This window comes from Camelina sativa, chromosome 9 (assembly GCF_000633955.1).
Source record: "Camelina sativa cultivar DH55 chromosome 9, Cs, whole genome shotgun sequence".
NCBI classification, from domain to species: domain Eukaryota; kingdom Viridiplantae; phylum Streptophyta; class Magnoliopsida; order Brassicales; family Brassicaceae; genus Camelina; species Camelina sativa.
Window position 1 is genome coordinate 7,569,642 of NC_025693.1, and position 12,354 is coordinate 7,581,995.

The following is a 12,354-nucleotide window of genomic DNA, read 5'->3' on the forward strand; positions in this document are numbered from 1 at the left end:
GTAGACATTGTCAATCTTCCCATTGAATGTCACTGTCAACTGCTCTTGTCCCTGAAGAATCTGCTCAAGCATTGCTTCCATCCTACTCTCAGTTGTCTTAGGAGGAGGAGATTGGTAAGAGGAGTTGCCATAGGTCCTGGTGTAACCACAGCTCTGCTGCTGCTTCTGGTAGTCTTGCTTAGGAATGTAGCCTGTAGAATTAGACTGATAGTTGTTGCGCTGGTTGTTGCCACTGAAAGACCTGTTGCCTTGCTGATTTCCAAACTTTTGACCCTGATTACCATACACAAAGTTGACATCTTCTTCTACATTCTGCTGCTCTGGCTCAAAAACTTCAACATCTTCAGCAAAGTGGACTGACTTCTTTCCAACAAGAAGGTTATGCACTGTATCCAGCTTGGCATTCACTGTAGCAAACTGATTTGAATCATATCCTTCATATGCTCTTTTCCGCTCTAAGTCTGCATTCTTAGTACTGTTACTTGATGCAGATGTGGACAGTCCCTCTGGTATGCCTTAAATCTTACCCAAGCAGCTTTGTAAGATTCTGTAGGACCTTGCCTAAAGGTGGAAAGCTTGATCCTTAGCTCATCAGACATCGCATCATCATAGAAGTAGTTCAAAAACGCCACCTTGATGTCATGCCAGGTTGTCAGAGATCCTGGTTTCAGCTGCCTTAGCCAATGAGAAGCTTCCCCAGCAAGAGAGTAGGGGAAAAGCTTGCAGTAGAGGTAGTCTTCAGTGACTCCATTAGCCTTGATGCTTGTGACTATGTCCTCAAAGTTCTCTATATGGTCTAGAGGCTTCTCATTTGGCAAATTCTGGAATGGCCGTTGTCCAACAAGAGCGAAGTATACAGGCTTCAGCTCAAAGTCATTCCTTCGGAATGGAGGAGGGAGAATTGCAGAGCGGTTCTCATAGAACAAGTCTGGTCTGTTGAAGTTCGCAAGTGTCTTGACAAGCTCTCCATTGTTGTCCCATCTAGGCTGAAGGTTCTGCTGGTCGTTACCATCCAAGTTGGCTCCGTTCGCACCAGCCCCGACATTGCATCGACCGATGCCAACGTTGCGTCGGTCGATGCCATCTGCATACTCATCAGCGACGACAGGTTCTTCCTGAATAACCTGCCCTTCAGCATCAAGTTTCTGGCCTTGCTCGTTGCGCACATGACCCTCTTGATCTCTCAAAACTCCACCCTCATCAAGTCTCAGTATGATTGGGTTAACCATCTTTGCTGATTTGGCGCTTTGGTGTTCTCACGCTCTAGTTGTTCTAACTCTTGATTTGTAAGCTTAACAACTGGACCAGTAGGATTTTTCCTGGTGCTAGGCTTAGGCATGAACCTGAAACACACAAGAGAAAAGAAACAAAAGCGTGTGAGTAAAACAGAAAAAGAAAAATTTAGACAAAATAAAAGATTTTAATCTAATGGTGAATCAAAAGAGTCCCCGGCAGCGGCGCCAAAATTTGATATGCTCAAATTGTAATACCCTAATGGTACTAACAGCCTTGCAGTTGTAATACACTAGGGGTCGAATCCAAAGAGACTATAGTTCACACAATAGACTTATTATTCTTTTAATTATGCTAAATCAAAAATATTAAATTAAAGACGATGCAAAAACAGAATTAAAAGTGTTGTAAATTCAAAGGATCAAAGAGCTAAGCCTAGGGAATTTCTCAGAAATTTAGGGGATATTAAATCATGCAAATAATTAGGATTCAAGCAATTAAATATCAGATCTAGAACTCTAAACACACTTATAAAATAAATCAGTTCTCACTGCAAATATTATCTAAATTTAAAACCAGAAAATCCAAATCTCATTGCAAAATTCTAGGTTAAAAATCAGCTTTAAAAACAAGTTTAGATTGTTCAAAAAATTATTAAATCAAATCTCTTTGAAAGAAATAATATTGTTCATCAAAGGTTTAATCAGGAAAACAATTATATTCTCATATCAATTTATTTCCCTAGGATAATAATTCGAGGTGATCAATCAAGAATTATTGTGAAGAACAACCAAGGATGAAGATCAATAAAGATAATGAATCATAAAATTAACAGATCTAATAAACCATAAAAACCCAATGAAAAACCCTAAACCTAACAAGCAAACTACCCAGACATGTTTAATAAAGCACAAAACATCTCTCTGAATAATAAGCAATTGATATTAAGAAGTAAGGAAGGGAGTTCAAGAATCTTCTCTCTACAGATGAAATCAGATCTATCTCTCCAAAGCTCTCAATATCTCTTTTGGTTGCAGAATCAAACTTAGGTCTAAACAATAACCATAAAAATCCTATATATACTCTAAAACACCTCTTGGGCTTTAATTGCAAATAAGGAAAACTTGGGCTTATTTTGTAATTCTTCTAAAGCTTGTGGAGACAACTTTCGTTTGTCTTTGTGGCACCTGCATCGATCGATGCTGATATTGCATCGGTCGATGCAAAGTCTTGATAACGTCTCCAAGCTTCGTTGATCAGCCTTCATGCTTTGATTATGCTCCAAATCATCCTCTTTTAGCTCCTTTGTGTTCCATCCGTGCCAATGAGTACCTAAACCTATAAAGACTCAAAAACCACCTAGAAAACAAATCAAAAGACTCAAAAAGCATAATTATACCATGGTTAAAAACCACAAAAACCATGATATATCAAGTAGTTCAAGAATGCCACTTTGATGTCATTCCAGGTCTTCAGAGATCCTGGTTTTAGCTGCCTTAGCCAATGAGAAGCTTCCCCAGCAAGAGAGTAGGGGAAAAACTTGCAGTAGAGATAGTCCACTGTGACTCCATTAGCTTTGATACTCGTGACTATATCCTCAAAATGCTCAATATGGTCTAGAATGTGGCAGGTTCTGGAATGACCTTTTTCCAACAAGAGCAAAGTAGGCAGGCTTCAGCTCAAAATCATTCCTTGGGAATAGAGGAGGGACAATTGCTGAGCGGTTCTCATAGAACAAGTCTGGTTTGTTGAAGTCAGCAAGAGTCTTGACAAGCTCTCCATCGTTGTCCCGTATGCCCTGAAGAATCTGCTGGTCATTACCATCCAAATCCGCACCATTCGCACCAGCTCTGGCATTGCATCGATCGATGCCAACGTTGCGTCAGTCGATGCCATCTTGGTTGCATCGATCGATGCCATCGTTGCGTCGGTCGACGCAACCTGCATTCTCATCAACCACGACGAGTTCTTACTGAATAACCCGTCCATCAGCATCAAGTTATTGGCCTTGTTTGTTGCGCACATGACCCTCTTGATCCCTCAAAACTTCAGCCTCATCAGTTCTCAGTATGATTTTTTTGGCCATCTTCGCTGACTTGGCTGCTTTTGTGTTATCACGCTCTAGTTCTCCTAACTCTTGGTTTGTAAGCTTAACAACTGGACCAGTAGGATTTTTCCTGGTGCTAGGCTTAGGCATGTATCTGAAACACACAAGAGAAAAGAAACAAAAGCGTGTGAGTAAAATAGAAAAATAAAAATTTAGACAAAATCAAAGACTTTAATCTAATGCTGAATCAAAAGAGTCCCCACAAACGGCGCCAAAATTTGATATGCTCAAATTTACCCAAGAGCTACTCTCTCAAATTAAGAGATCAATGTAGTATTTAGGGATCGAATCCACAAGAACTCTAATTCACACAATAGACTTAATAATCTTTTAATTATGCTAAAAAGAAATATTGTAATTAAATTGCAAAATAAAGTAGAAAATAAAAGAGATATAAATTCAGATGGATTAAACGCTAGGCCTAGGAAAATTCTCAGGAAATCATAGAAAATTAGATCAGCTAATTAAGCATGCATGATTCACCAATTAAGCACCGTTCTTGAACTCTAAACACAATTGTAAAATAAATCAGTTCTCACTGCAAATATTATCTAAATTTAAAACCAGAAAATCCAAATCTCTTTGCAAAATTCTAGGTTAAAAATAAGCAATAAAATCAAGTTTAGATAAGTTCACAAAATCACTAATTCAAATCTCTTTGCAAAAAGTAATTTTGCTCACCAAAGATTTTTGTCAGAAAAATCAATTATATTCTCATATAGATTAATAATCCTAAGATCTAAATCCAGATGACTAATCAAAGATCTAGCATTAAGAACAACATATGGTGAAGAACAAGAAAGATAACAAATCTAAACAATTAATCAATCTAACAATCCATGAAATCCCTAATGAGAAACCCTAAATCTAACAAGCAGATCTACTCAGACATATTCAATGAAAAGCAAAACATCTTCTGAATAAATTGCATTAAGAGATTAAAGGAAGAAGTAAAGGAGTTTTGAATCTTTCCTGAAGGAGTCTTGATTCTTCTCTCCAAAAGCTCTCTAAAAATCTTTCAGGGTTTTCTCTAAAAAGTTGCAGGAAAAAATAAAGCTTAGGTTTAAACAATGACCATAAAAATCCTATTTATATTCCTAAACACGTCCAGGGACTAATGATGCAAATATGGAAAACTTTAGGGCAGCTTTGTAAATCTTCAAAACTTGTGGGAAAACTTCCAATTCTTCTATTGGATGATGCATCGATTGACACCATCACTTGCATCGACCAATGCATATCTCTGAACGTGTCTCTCAACTTCACAGCTTAGCCTCAATGCTTGAATGTGCTCCAAATCCTCCTATTTAGCTCCATTATGCTCCCATCCATGCTAAATCCTATAAAGACTCAAAAAGACTCTAAAAATACCAAAAAGACTCAATAGATAAGACTTATATCATGGCTAAAACACCTAAAAACCATGATATATCAGTGGCCAATAAAGCAGCTGGATGTCTCAAACGCCTTTCTCCATGGAGAACTGCACGAACCTGTTTTCATGTACCAACCTGATGGCTTTCTCGATCAACAGAAACCAAACCATGTGTGTCGTCTCACCAAGGCCCTTTATGGACACATTCAGCACCTTTCTGATAGAATTTGGCTTCTACTGCAGCAAATATGATCCCTCTTTGTTTACTTATCGAAGAAATGGAGATTCTCTAACACTACTCTTGTATGTTGACGATATTCTTCTTACAGGTAGCAGTCAACAATCTTCTGGACAAGCTTCTCGAAGCTCTGAATCAACGCTTCCTCATGAAAGATCTTGGTCCTCCTAAGTACTTCCTTGGCGTTGAGTTTGAAATGCATTAAGATGGCATTTTCATGCACCAGACAGCCTATGCCTCTGACATTTTACACCAAACCTCAATGAGCAATTGCAATCCAAAGCCGACTCCACTTCCGCAGCAACTCACTAATCTGAGCTCTAAGCTGTTCTCCGAACCCACATACTTCAGAAGTCTCCCGGGTAAACTGCAATACCTAACCGTTACTCGCCCTGATATTCAGTTTGCTGTGAATTTTGTTTGTCAGCGGATGCATGCTCCTACTATCTCAGAATTTGGTCTACTAAAACGGATCCTCCGATATCTCAAAGGAACACTTCACATGGGTCTACGCATCTGGAAAGACAACAACCTATCTCTATTGGCTTACAGTGACAGTGACTGGGGAGGCTGCAAGAATACCAGACGATCAACCTCTGGATTCTGCACTAGGCTTGGACCTAATCTCATTTCATGGTCAGCTAAACGCCAACAGACAGTATCGAACTCATCCAGTGAAGCAGAATACATAGCCCTCACAGCTACAGCTCAAGAACTCACGTGGCTCTCCTTTCTTCTCAGAGATCTCAGAATTTTTCAAAATCATCCCACCGTCCTTCAATACGACAACCTCTCAACAGTCTACCTTAGTGCGAACCCAGCTCTCCACAATCGCTCGAAAAGCTTCGACATCGATTACCACTTCATCAGAGAGAAAGTAGCCCTTGGCTTCATTGAGACGAGGCACATCCCAGCAGCCTTCCAATTAGCGGACATCTTCACCAAATCATTACCTCAAAAACACTTGGTCTTCCTCCGGCAAAGGCTCGGCGTCGAATGTTCTCCCACCTCACAATTGAGGGGGAATGTTAGAGAATGTCCTAAGTTGAGCCCAACAACAATCCAAGACAAGGCCCATTCCAAGTTGAGCCCAACTACTCAACCACAGAAGAAGACAAATCCTTTTGTACCTGCAAAAGACATTAGAGAAAAGATGGAGCTGCAACCACAAGGAACAGATTCAAAGCTCTCTTAACCTTATGTGATGACTAGGGTTGTGACTAGCTGTACTCTAAAGATAAGAATAGGAAAAACTCTAGAGAAGTCTAGATTGTTTTATATCTTATATAAAGACTACTAAGACTATTGTAAACATTATTGAGAAACAAGATCATTTTACCAAAGTATTGAAATCTCCTTCAAAAACACACCAGCCCATAGTAACCTTTCCCAGACGGAACACTCTATAAGAATGGAGGTAAATTGTAATTTCCGAATAACGTGGGCTCTTACATACAATTTTCTGGACATTTATATTATACAAATACAAGTTATTTATACCCTTTTTATAAAATTTTCTCTTATGTCTTTCTTTCCTAGTTCCTAGTATGATATTTCGGGGACATTTTCTGTAAAATCTTGTAAGTTTTTTTAAACTCTTTTGCTAAATGGATGAATTACAAAACGGAATTCTAATTCATGATAATTTTTGGCTTAACAATATATTTCACAATTTTCTTGTACTATACATAAAACAAACCATTTAAATATAATAAAATTGTTTTTATTCCAACAAATGATAGTTGTTATTCCAAACAAAAAAAAAAAGAAATGTTTTTTTATTATTAAAATATTAGAGAAATATTTAAACTGATATAAAACTTCGACAGCATCAAAATCTATTTTGATTGTAATGGTACCGTTGCTATTTCTCGATATTTGTAAAATTGTGAAATATATACATAAACGATTACTTGATACACGATCTCTGGTTACTAAGGAGACATCTCATCAAATTTTATGCAGAGATTGCGAGACGAATAAAAGTATTTATATACACTATTAGAGTATGGTTTATATAAAATCATAGTTAAGTTTGTAATTGTGATTTGGTATTGAGTAAACCAGATGTAAACCGGAAATTAGACTTAGTATGAGTGTAAATGTAAAATGTTCAGAAGAGTTAATGAAAAATACGAAGTTCTTCTTCTTCCTTCTTTTAAGTGTTCAAAAAAGCATTATAGGCAGTCGCCTAGACGCCGTCTAGATGCTAGGCGCTCAGCAAACGCCTAGATAGCCACTTAAACCGTTTAAAATTAAATTTTGATTTTTAACTATATATATTTAAATCATTAAGTTTTATATATGTATATGTAACTATAAATGTTTATATGTTGTTAATATAACTTAAATAAATGTATTGTTTTTACATTTGTTTATAATTTATATATATTTTTTATTTTTCTAACATATAATTGTACATAATTTTATATATATAATGTTTTATGTTGTAAACACCTAAACTGGCTAAAATCTGTCTAGGCTCTGATTAGACGTTCTAGGCGCTAGGCGCTGGATCACCGCCTAGATACCGCCTAACGCTTTCTTGAACAACTGTTTTTTGGTAACACCTTCAACAGGATCTTCTTCCTTACTTGAGCAGGATCTTCTTCCTTCTTCTTCTCTCTCGTAACAAACTTTTTCTCCTAACATACACCTTCAACATAGAGTTCTTTGGAGACTGACCAATGAGAAATAAGCTCCCACGGGACCGTTGGCCAACAAAGAAGAGTGTGTACCACTTTCGATAATTTCCCCTTTCTCTAAAACAGTGATCGTGTCGCAGTTCTGAATTGTGCTAAGCCTATGTGCAATCACAATACTTGTCCTCCCAACCATCAAACGCTCAAGTGCGTCTTGTACCACACGTTCCGATTGGCTGTCCAAAGCGCTCGTAGCTTCATCAAGGAGCAAGACAGATGGATTCTTTAGAACAGCTCGAGCGATCGCAATTCTCTGTTTTTGACCACCAGACAATTGCACTCCCCTATCCCCGCAGTACGTGTCATAGCCATCAGATAGCAATGTGATAAAATCATGAGCGTTGGCTGCCTTTGCCGCCTCGATAATCTCCGATTCGTTTATCTTGTTAGATGCTCCTCCGTACATGATGTTCTCTCGTATTGTCCCAGCGAACAACGTTGGCTCTTGGCTAACCAAAGCTATATGTTGACGAAGTGATCTCAGATGATATGATCTTATATCACGATCATCGATTTTAACAATACCCTTTAACGGGTCATAGAACCGCTCGATCAAGCTAATTATCGTGGATTTACCTGACCCGCTTGGACCTACGATCGCTGTTGACTTCCCCTCTTCGATCTTAATAGAGAAGTTCTTGAATATAATCACATCAGGTCGTGTTGGGTAAGCGAAGTCCACGTTGAGAAATCTTATTTGTCCCTTTATTTTTTTGGGGACGTATCCATCTAGGCTCTCTGGCTCAATGGTTGTGCATCGATCTAATACTGCAAACACTGACACAACCGCATCTGATCCCTTGGCTAGATCTTTGGTCATGGTCCCAGCTTCGGCAATAATCCGACCCGTACTCGAAAAAATCAAAAACAACTCTAAGAATGCTTTTGACACCATCTTCCCATCAGCAACTAGTCTACCACCATACCAGAAATTCAAAGCTGACACACCCGTTATAAGGCTTTGTGAAGTCCCCAACATAATCCCTGCTAACCACGATTGGCGGACGCTTTCTCTCCGCGGACCTTCTTGTGCCCTTTTAAATAATTTAATAATTCTTTCCTGTGAGGAGAAAGCTGTGATGGTTCGAATATTGGAGACAGCCTCGGCAGCTAGTTTAGTGCTTTCATCTTGGGCGTTGATGGCATTTTTCGACATGCGCTTAAGCAGAACACGTTTAGTGTAGAAGGACACAACAATCAGTGGCTGCACTGAAATCATCACTATGGCGAATCGCCAAGAGATGACCAAACCAATTATACAAGTGATACTCACTGATGATATAGTTTGTACCAACAGTGACATTCGATCACCAACTAGTGATCTCACCTGTCATAACAAACCATTCCAAAATCAAGAAATAGATAATTAATTATATAATAAAAAGAGTAAAAAATTTAACTTCAAATTAGTAAGGGAGAAAAAATACCACATTAGCATCGTTTGCTAGTCTAGAGCAAACCGCACCACTCGAGTTCTCATCTTCGTCAAACCAATTGACTTCAAAAGTTAGTATCTTCCCTAGCATATGTTCTCGGATACGTTTTGTGAGGTATTCGCCCATGTATGCAAAACTATAATGCTGACTAATATTAGTCAAGAAAGTGAACAAAGCTAGTCCGACAAATACTAACGCATAGATCCTTGTTTTCTCCTTCATCTCCTCATGACTCGTTAGGAAAAATACTGATACCATTGATCCTGTAGAAAATGCGTAAATTGGTTGTACAGCACCAAACAGGCCTGCACCTACGCAACCAGATAATGCATGTTTCCACTCTGGTCTATTCATTGCCATCAATCTCTTAAATGATGGCACACGTGACCTATTATCCTTAGGAATCAAATCTGTAACAATACTTGAACTCGTGCTACGAATAAATTCTTTTGGACTGTACTTCAGGTCTTTACTCAAACTCGTTACCTGGCCCTCTTTCACACTTACATTGATGTTACGATCTGATTCTTTATTTTCCTTTTGTTGTAAGCGGATTAGAGAAGTGTAGTGACCATCTACTTTCTCCAAGAGCTCGTCATGTGATCCAGTTTCTGTAATGCGGCCATTTTTTACTACACAGATAATATCAGCATTACGAATGGTAGAGAGGCGGTGGGCAATTATTATAGTTGTGCGGCCAACAGAAGCATTATCTAAGGCTTCTTGGACTACCCTTTCGGATTCTGAGTCCAATGCGCTTGTTGCTTCGTCTAGAAGAAGAATTTTCGGTGACTTAATTATTGCTCGTGCAATTGCGATCCTCTGCTTCTGGCCTCCAGATAATTGTACTCCTCTTTCCCCAACCTTTTCCAAACACAATGACCAAAATATACATTTATAACGTCAAACAAAAAATTGAAAGTATAGTAGGTTTTCTCTTTTTTTTTTATAAGAAAATAGGAATATAACCTGAGTTTTGTAACCATCGGTGAACTGAGATATGAAACTATGAGCATTTGAAGCTTTGGCAGCTTCCACTACCTCGTTGATGGATGCATCCTCTTTACTGAATAATATGTTTTCTGTTATTGATGTGGCGAAAAGCACTGGCTCTTGGCTAACTAGACCCATTTGTGATCTCAACCAGTTCACTTGCAACTTATGAATGGGCACACCATCAAGAAGAATCTCTCCAGCGACCGGGTCATAGAACCTTTGCAAAAGTGATATCATAGTTGACTTTCCCGATCCGCTTCCGCCTACCAGAGCGACAGTTTTCCCTGATGGAATTCTTAGACAAAAGTCTTCAAAGATTGGGGTTAGGGGTCTAGACGGGTATGTGAACTTCACGTGGTTGAAATCGATTTCTCCTCGAGTTGTCTCCAAAATCTGGCCTTCCACGTTGTCTGAGTCTATATCAGGAATTCTTTTTATCACTTTGATCATTCGTTCCCCCGCTACAAACGCCTCCGAGAAAGTTTTGAGATTCAACAAACTTTGACCTAGGGATCTGGAAAATGTAAGATATCAAGTATCATGACTACAAGATGGGTTGTGTTTTGTCAGCAAAACCCAAAAGCATTTAAATATAGTTACTTACATGCCGCCGAACGTGACGCAAGCAGTGACCGTGGAGACAGTACCACCTTTGGAACCATAGTTCATAACCAGGCGACTTCCGTACCAAGTCATGAACCCCCATATAGCATAAGTAATACCATTGCTCCCAATGGTGATTCCTTTAGCTAGCCCTTGTCTCAACCCTAGCTTCACCGACCCTTGAAGTGCATTTGAGAACTTTGCTATCATCTTCTTTTCACTACCAAATGCGTAGACGGTTCGAACCGACGAGATGGCCTGCTCAGCTATAGAACCAGCTCCATTGTACTCTTCACGTATCCTCCTCGAGATGTTTATGAGGGCTCCTCCATACATTAGTCCAGGGATCAAGAGAAGGACGATAAATGGGAAGCCTACTATTGTAAGTCTCCACAATAAGACGAAACCCACTATGTAGCTTCCGACAAACGCAGATGTATTCATCAAAAAGTTTGGTAACTGCTTGAAATCAAAATCATCAAAAACCGGTAAAAAACAGGAATCATGGTTTAAAAATGATAGATAAAGATAGAAAGTTAAGAGTTAAGACCTTCTCACTGATGAAGTCTTGAATGACGAGGCTGTCACTAGAGACACTAGTGATAACATCAGAAGTGCTTGTGACATGAAGATCAAAGTAACCCACATCTTGTCTTAACACCGCTTTTAAGTACTTCTCCCTCAGTTTTGCCGCTTGTCTCTCCCCTGTTCTTGTCCAGCAGTATCCTTCTGTTTTGTTTATACATATTAAAACCATTTTGACAAAATTAATTAAACGATGATTAGTTACATTGAAATTCATCATCTTTCTTCACTCGATTAAAAACGGAAAGAAACATTGTCTATATATACTTACCAAGGAAACATATCACCAAAGATGCACAAGCCACATAAAGCAAAACTAGAGCATTCTGTTCCCAACAGAAGATACATTAGTACTCTTTCTCTTAAGTGAAATTGAAGAAAGAGAAAGAGCGAGAGAAAAGACCTTGGAGATGGTTTGCATGAATGTCACATCAATGACAGAGAAGTCACCAAAGTCGTTCAGTAGTTTGCTGCAGACGAAAAATATCATAGGAGTAACGAAGCCATCACCAATGGCTCCGATTAAGCCTAATGCCATCAATATACAATCTACACCGTCGGCGTGAATAAATATCGATCTTATGCTTTCCCAACTCTTTATCTTCATCTTCTTCCTCCACCTGATCTCCTCTTTGTTTCTGTTTCAGAGAAAAGACCAAAACGACTCCTTGACCTTAGGGAAACGACAGCTTGCAGTCTTCTCTCTTTTTCTACAAGATCAGAAGGCTCTCTTGTCGTGTTTTGTTATTTGTTCACGTCTTCATGACTGTTTTTATATATTTTAGGAACACAAAGAAAGACCGTTGGTCTTTTATTATGTGAAACATTTAATTATTATGACATGTGATTTATACCATCAAATTCACTATTCTAATTGGTGTCTTCAAAACGTACTAGTATAAGAAAACGATAAATCTATCCTTCGGTGTTTCCAAAAAAAAAAAAAAATCATTTAAGTTTACGCATTATTAGTTAGTTATTATTGTAAACTTTAAGAAAAACAATTGAAAATTATTGATTTAAAGTTTTAAAAAATTGTAATTTACAAAAATCAAAGCATTTATAATCGACTATTAATA

The 12,354-nt window shown here is 38.4% G+C and overlaps 2 protein-coding genes across 3 annotated transcripts; one reads left to right on the plus strand and one right to left on the minus strand.

The window, feature by feature from the left end:
• Positions 5,216-6,148, plus strand: LOC109126378 (uncharacterized mitochondrial protein AtMg00810-like). Its single transcript, XM_019229887.1, has one exon. It carries the CDS (start codon positions 5,216-5,218, stop codon positions 6,146-6,148), a length of 933 nt encoding a protein of 310 aa, XP_019085432.1.
• On the minus strand, positions 7,437-11,931 carry LOC104710680 (ABC transporter B family member 18-like). 2 transcript variants are annotated; one of them, XM_019230212.1, is made up of 7 exons: positions 11,679-11,931; positions 11,547-11,601; positions 11,241-11,395; positions 10,692-11,149; positions 10,061-10,601; positions 9,083-9,955; positions 7,437-8,982 (listed from the first exon to the last, which is right to left on the minus strand). In XM_019230212.1, the coding sequence occupies exons 1-7, from the start codon at positions 11,880-11,882 to the stop codon at positions 7,612-7,614; spliced, it is 3,657 nt and encodes a 1,218-aa protein (XP_019085757.1). In that variant the 5' UTR covers positions 11,883-11,931; the 3' UTR covers positions 7,437-7,611. The 2 variants fall into 2 exon arrangements, with proteins under 2 accessions (XP_019085757.1, XP_010425615.1); XM_010427313.1 differs by having other exon boundaries at positions 11,241-11,419.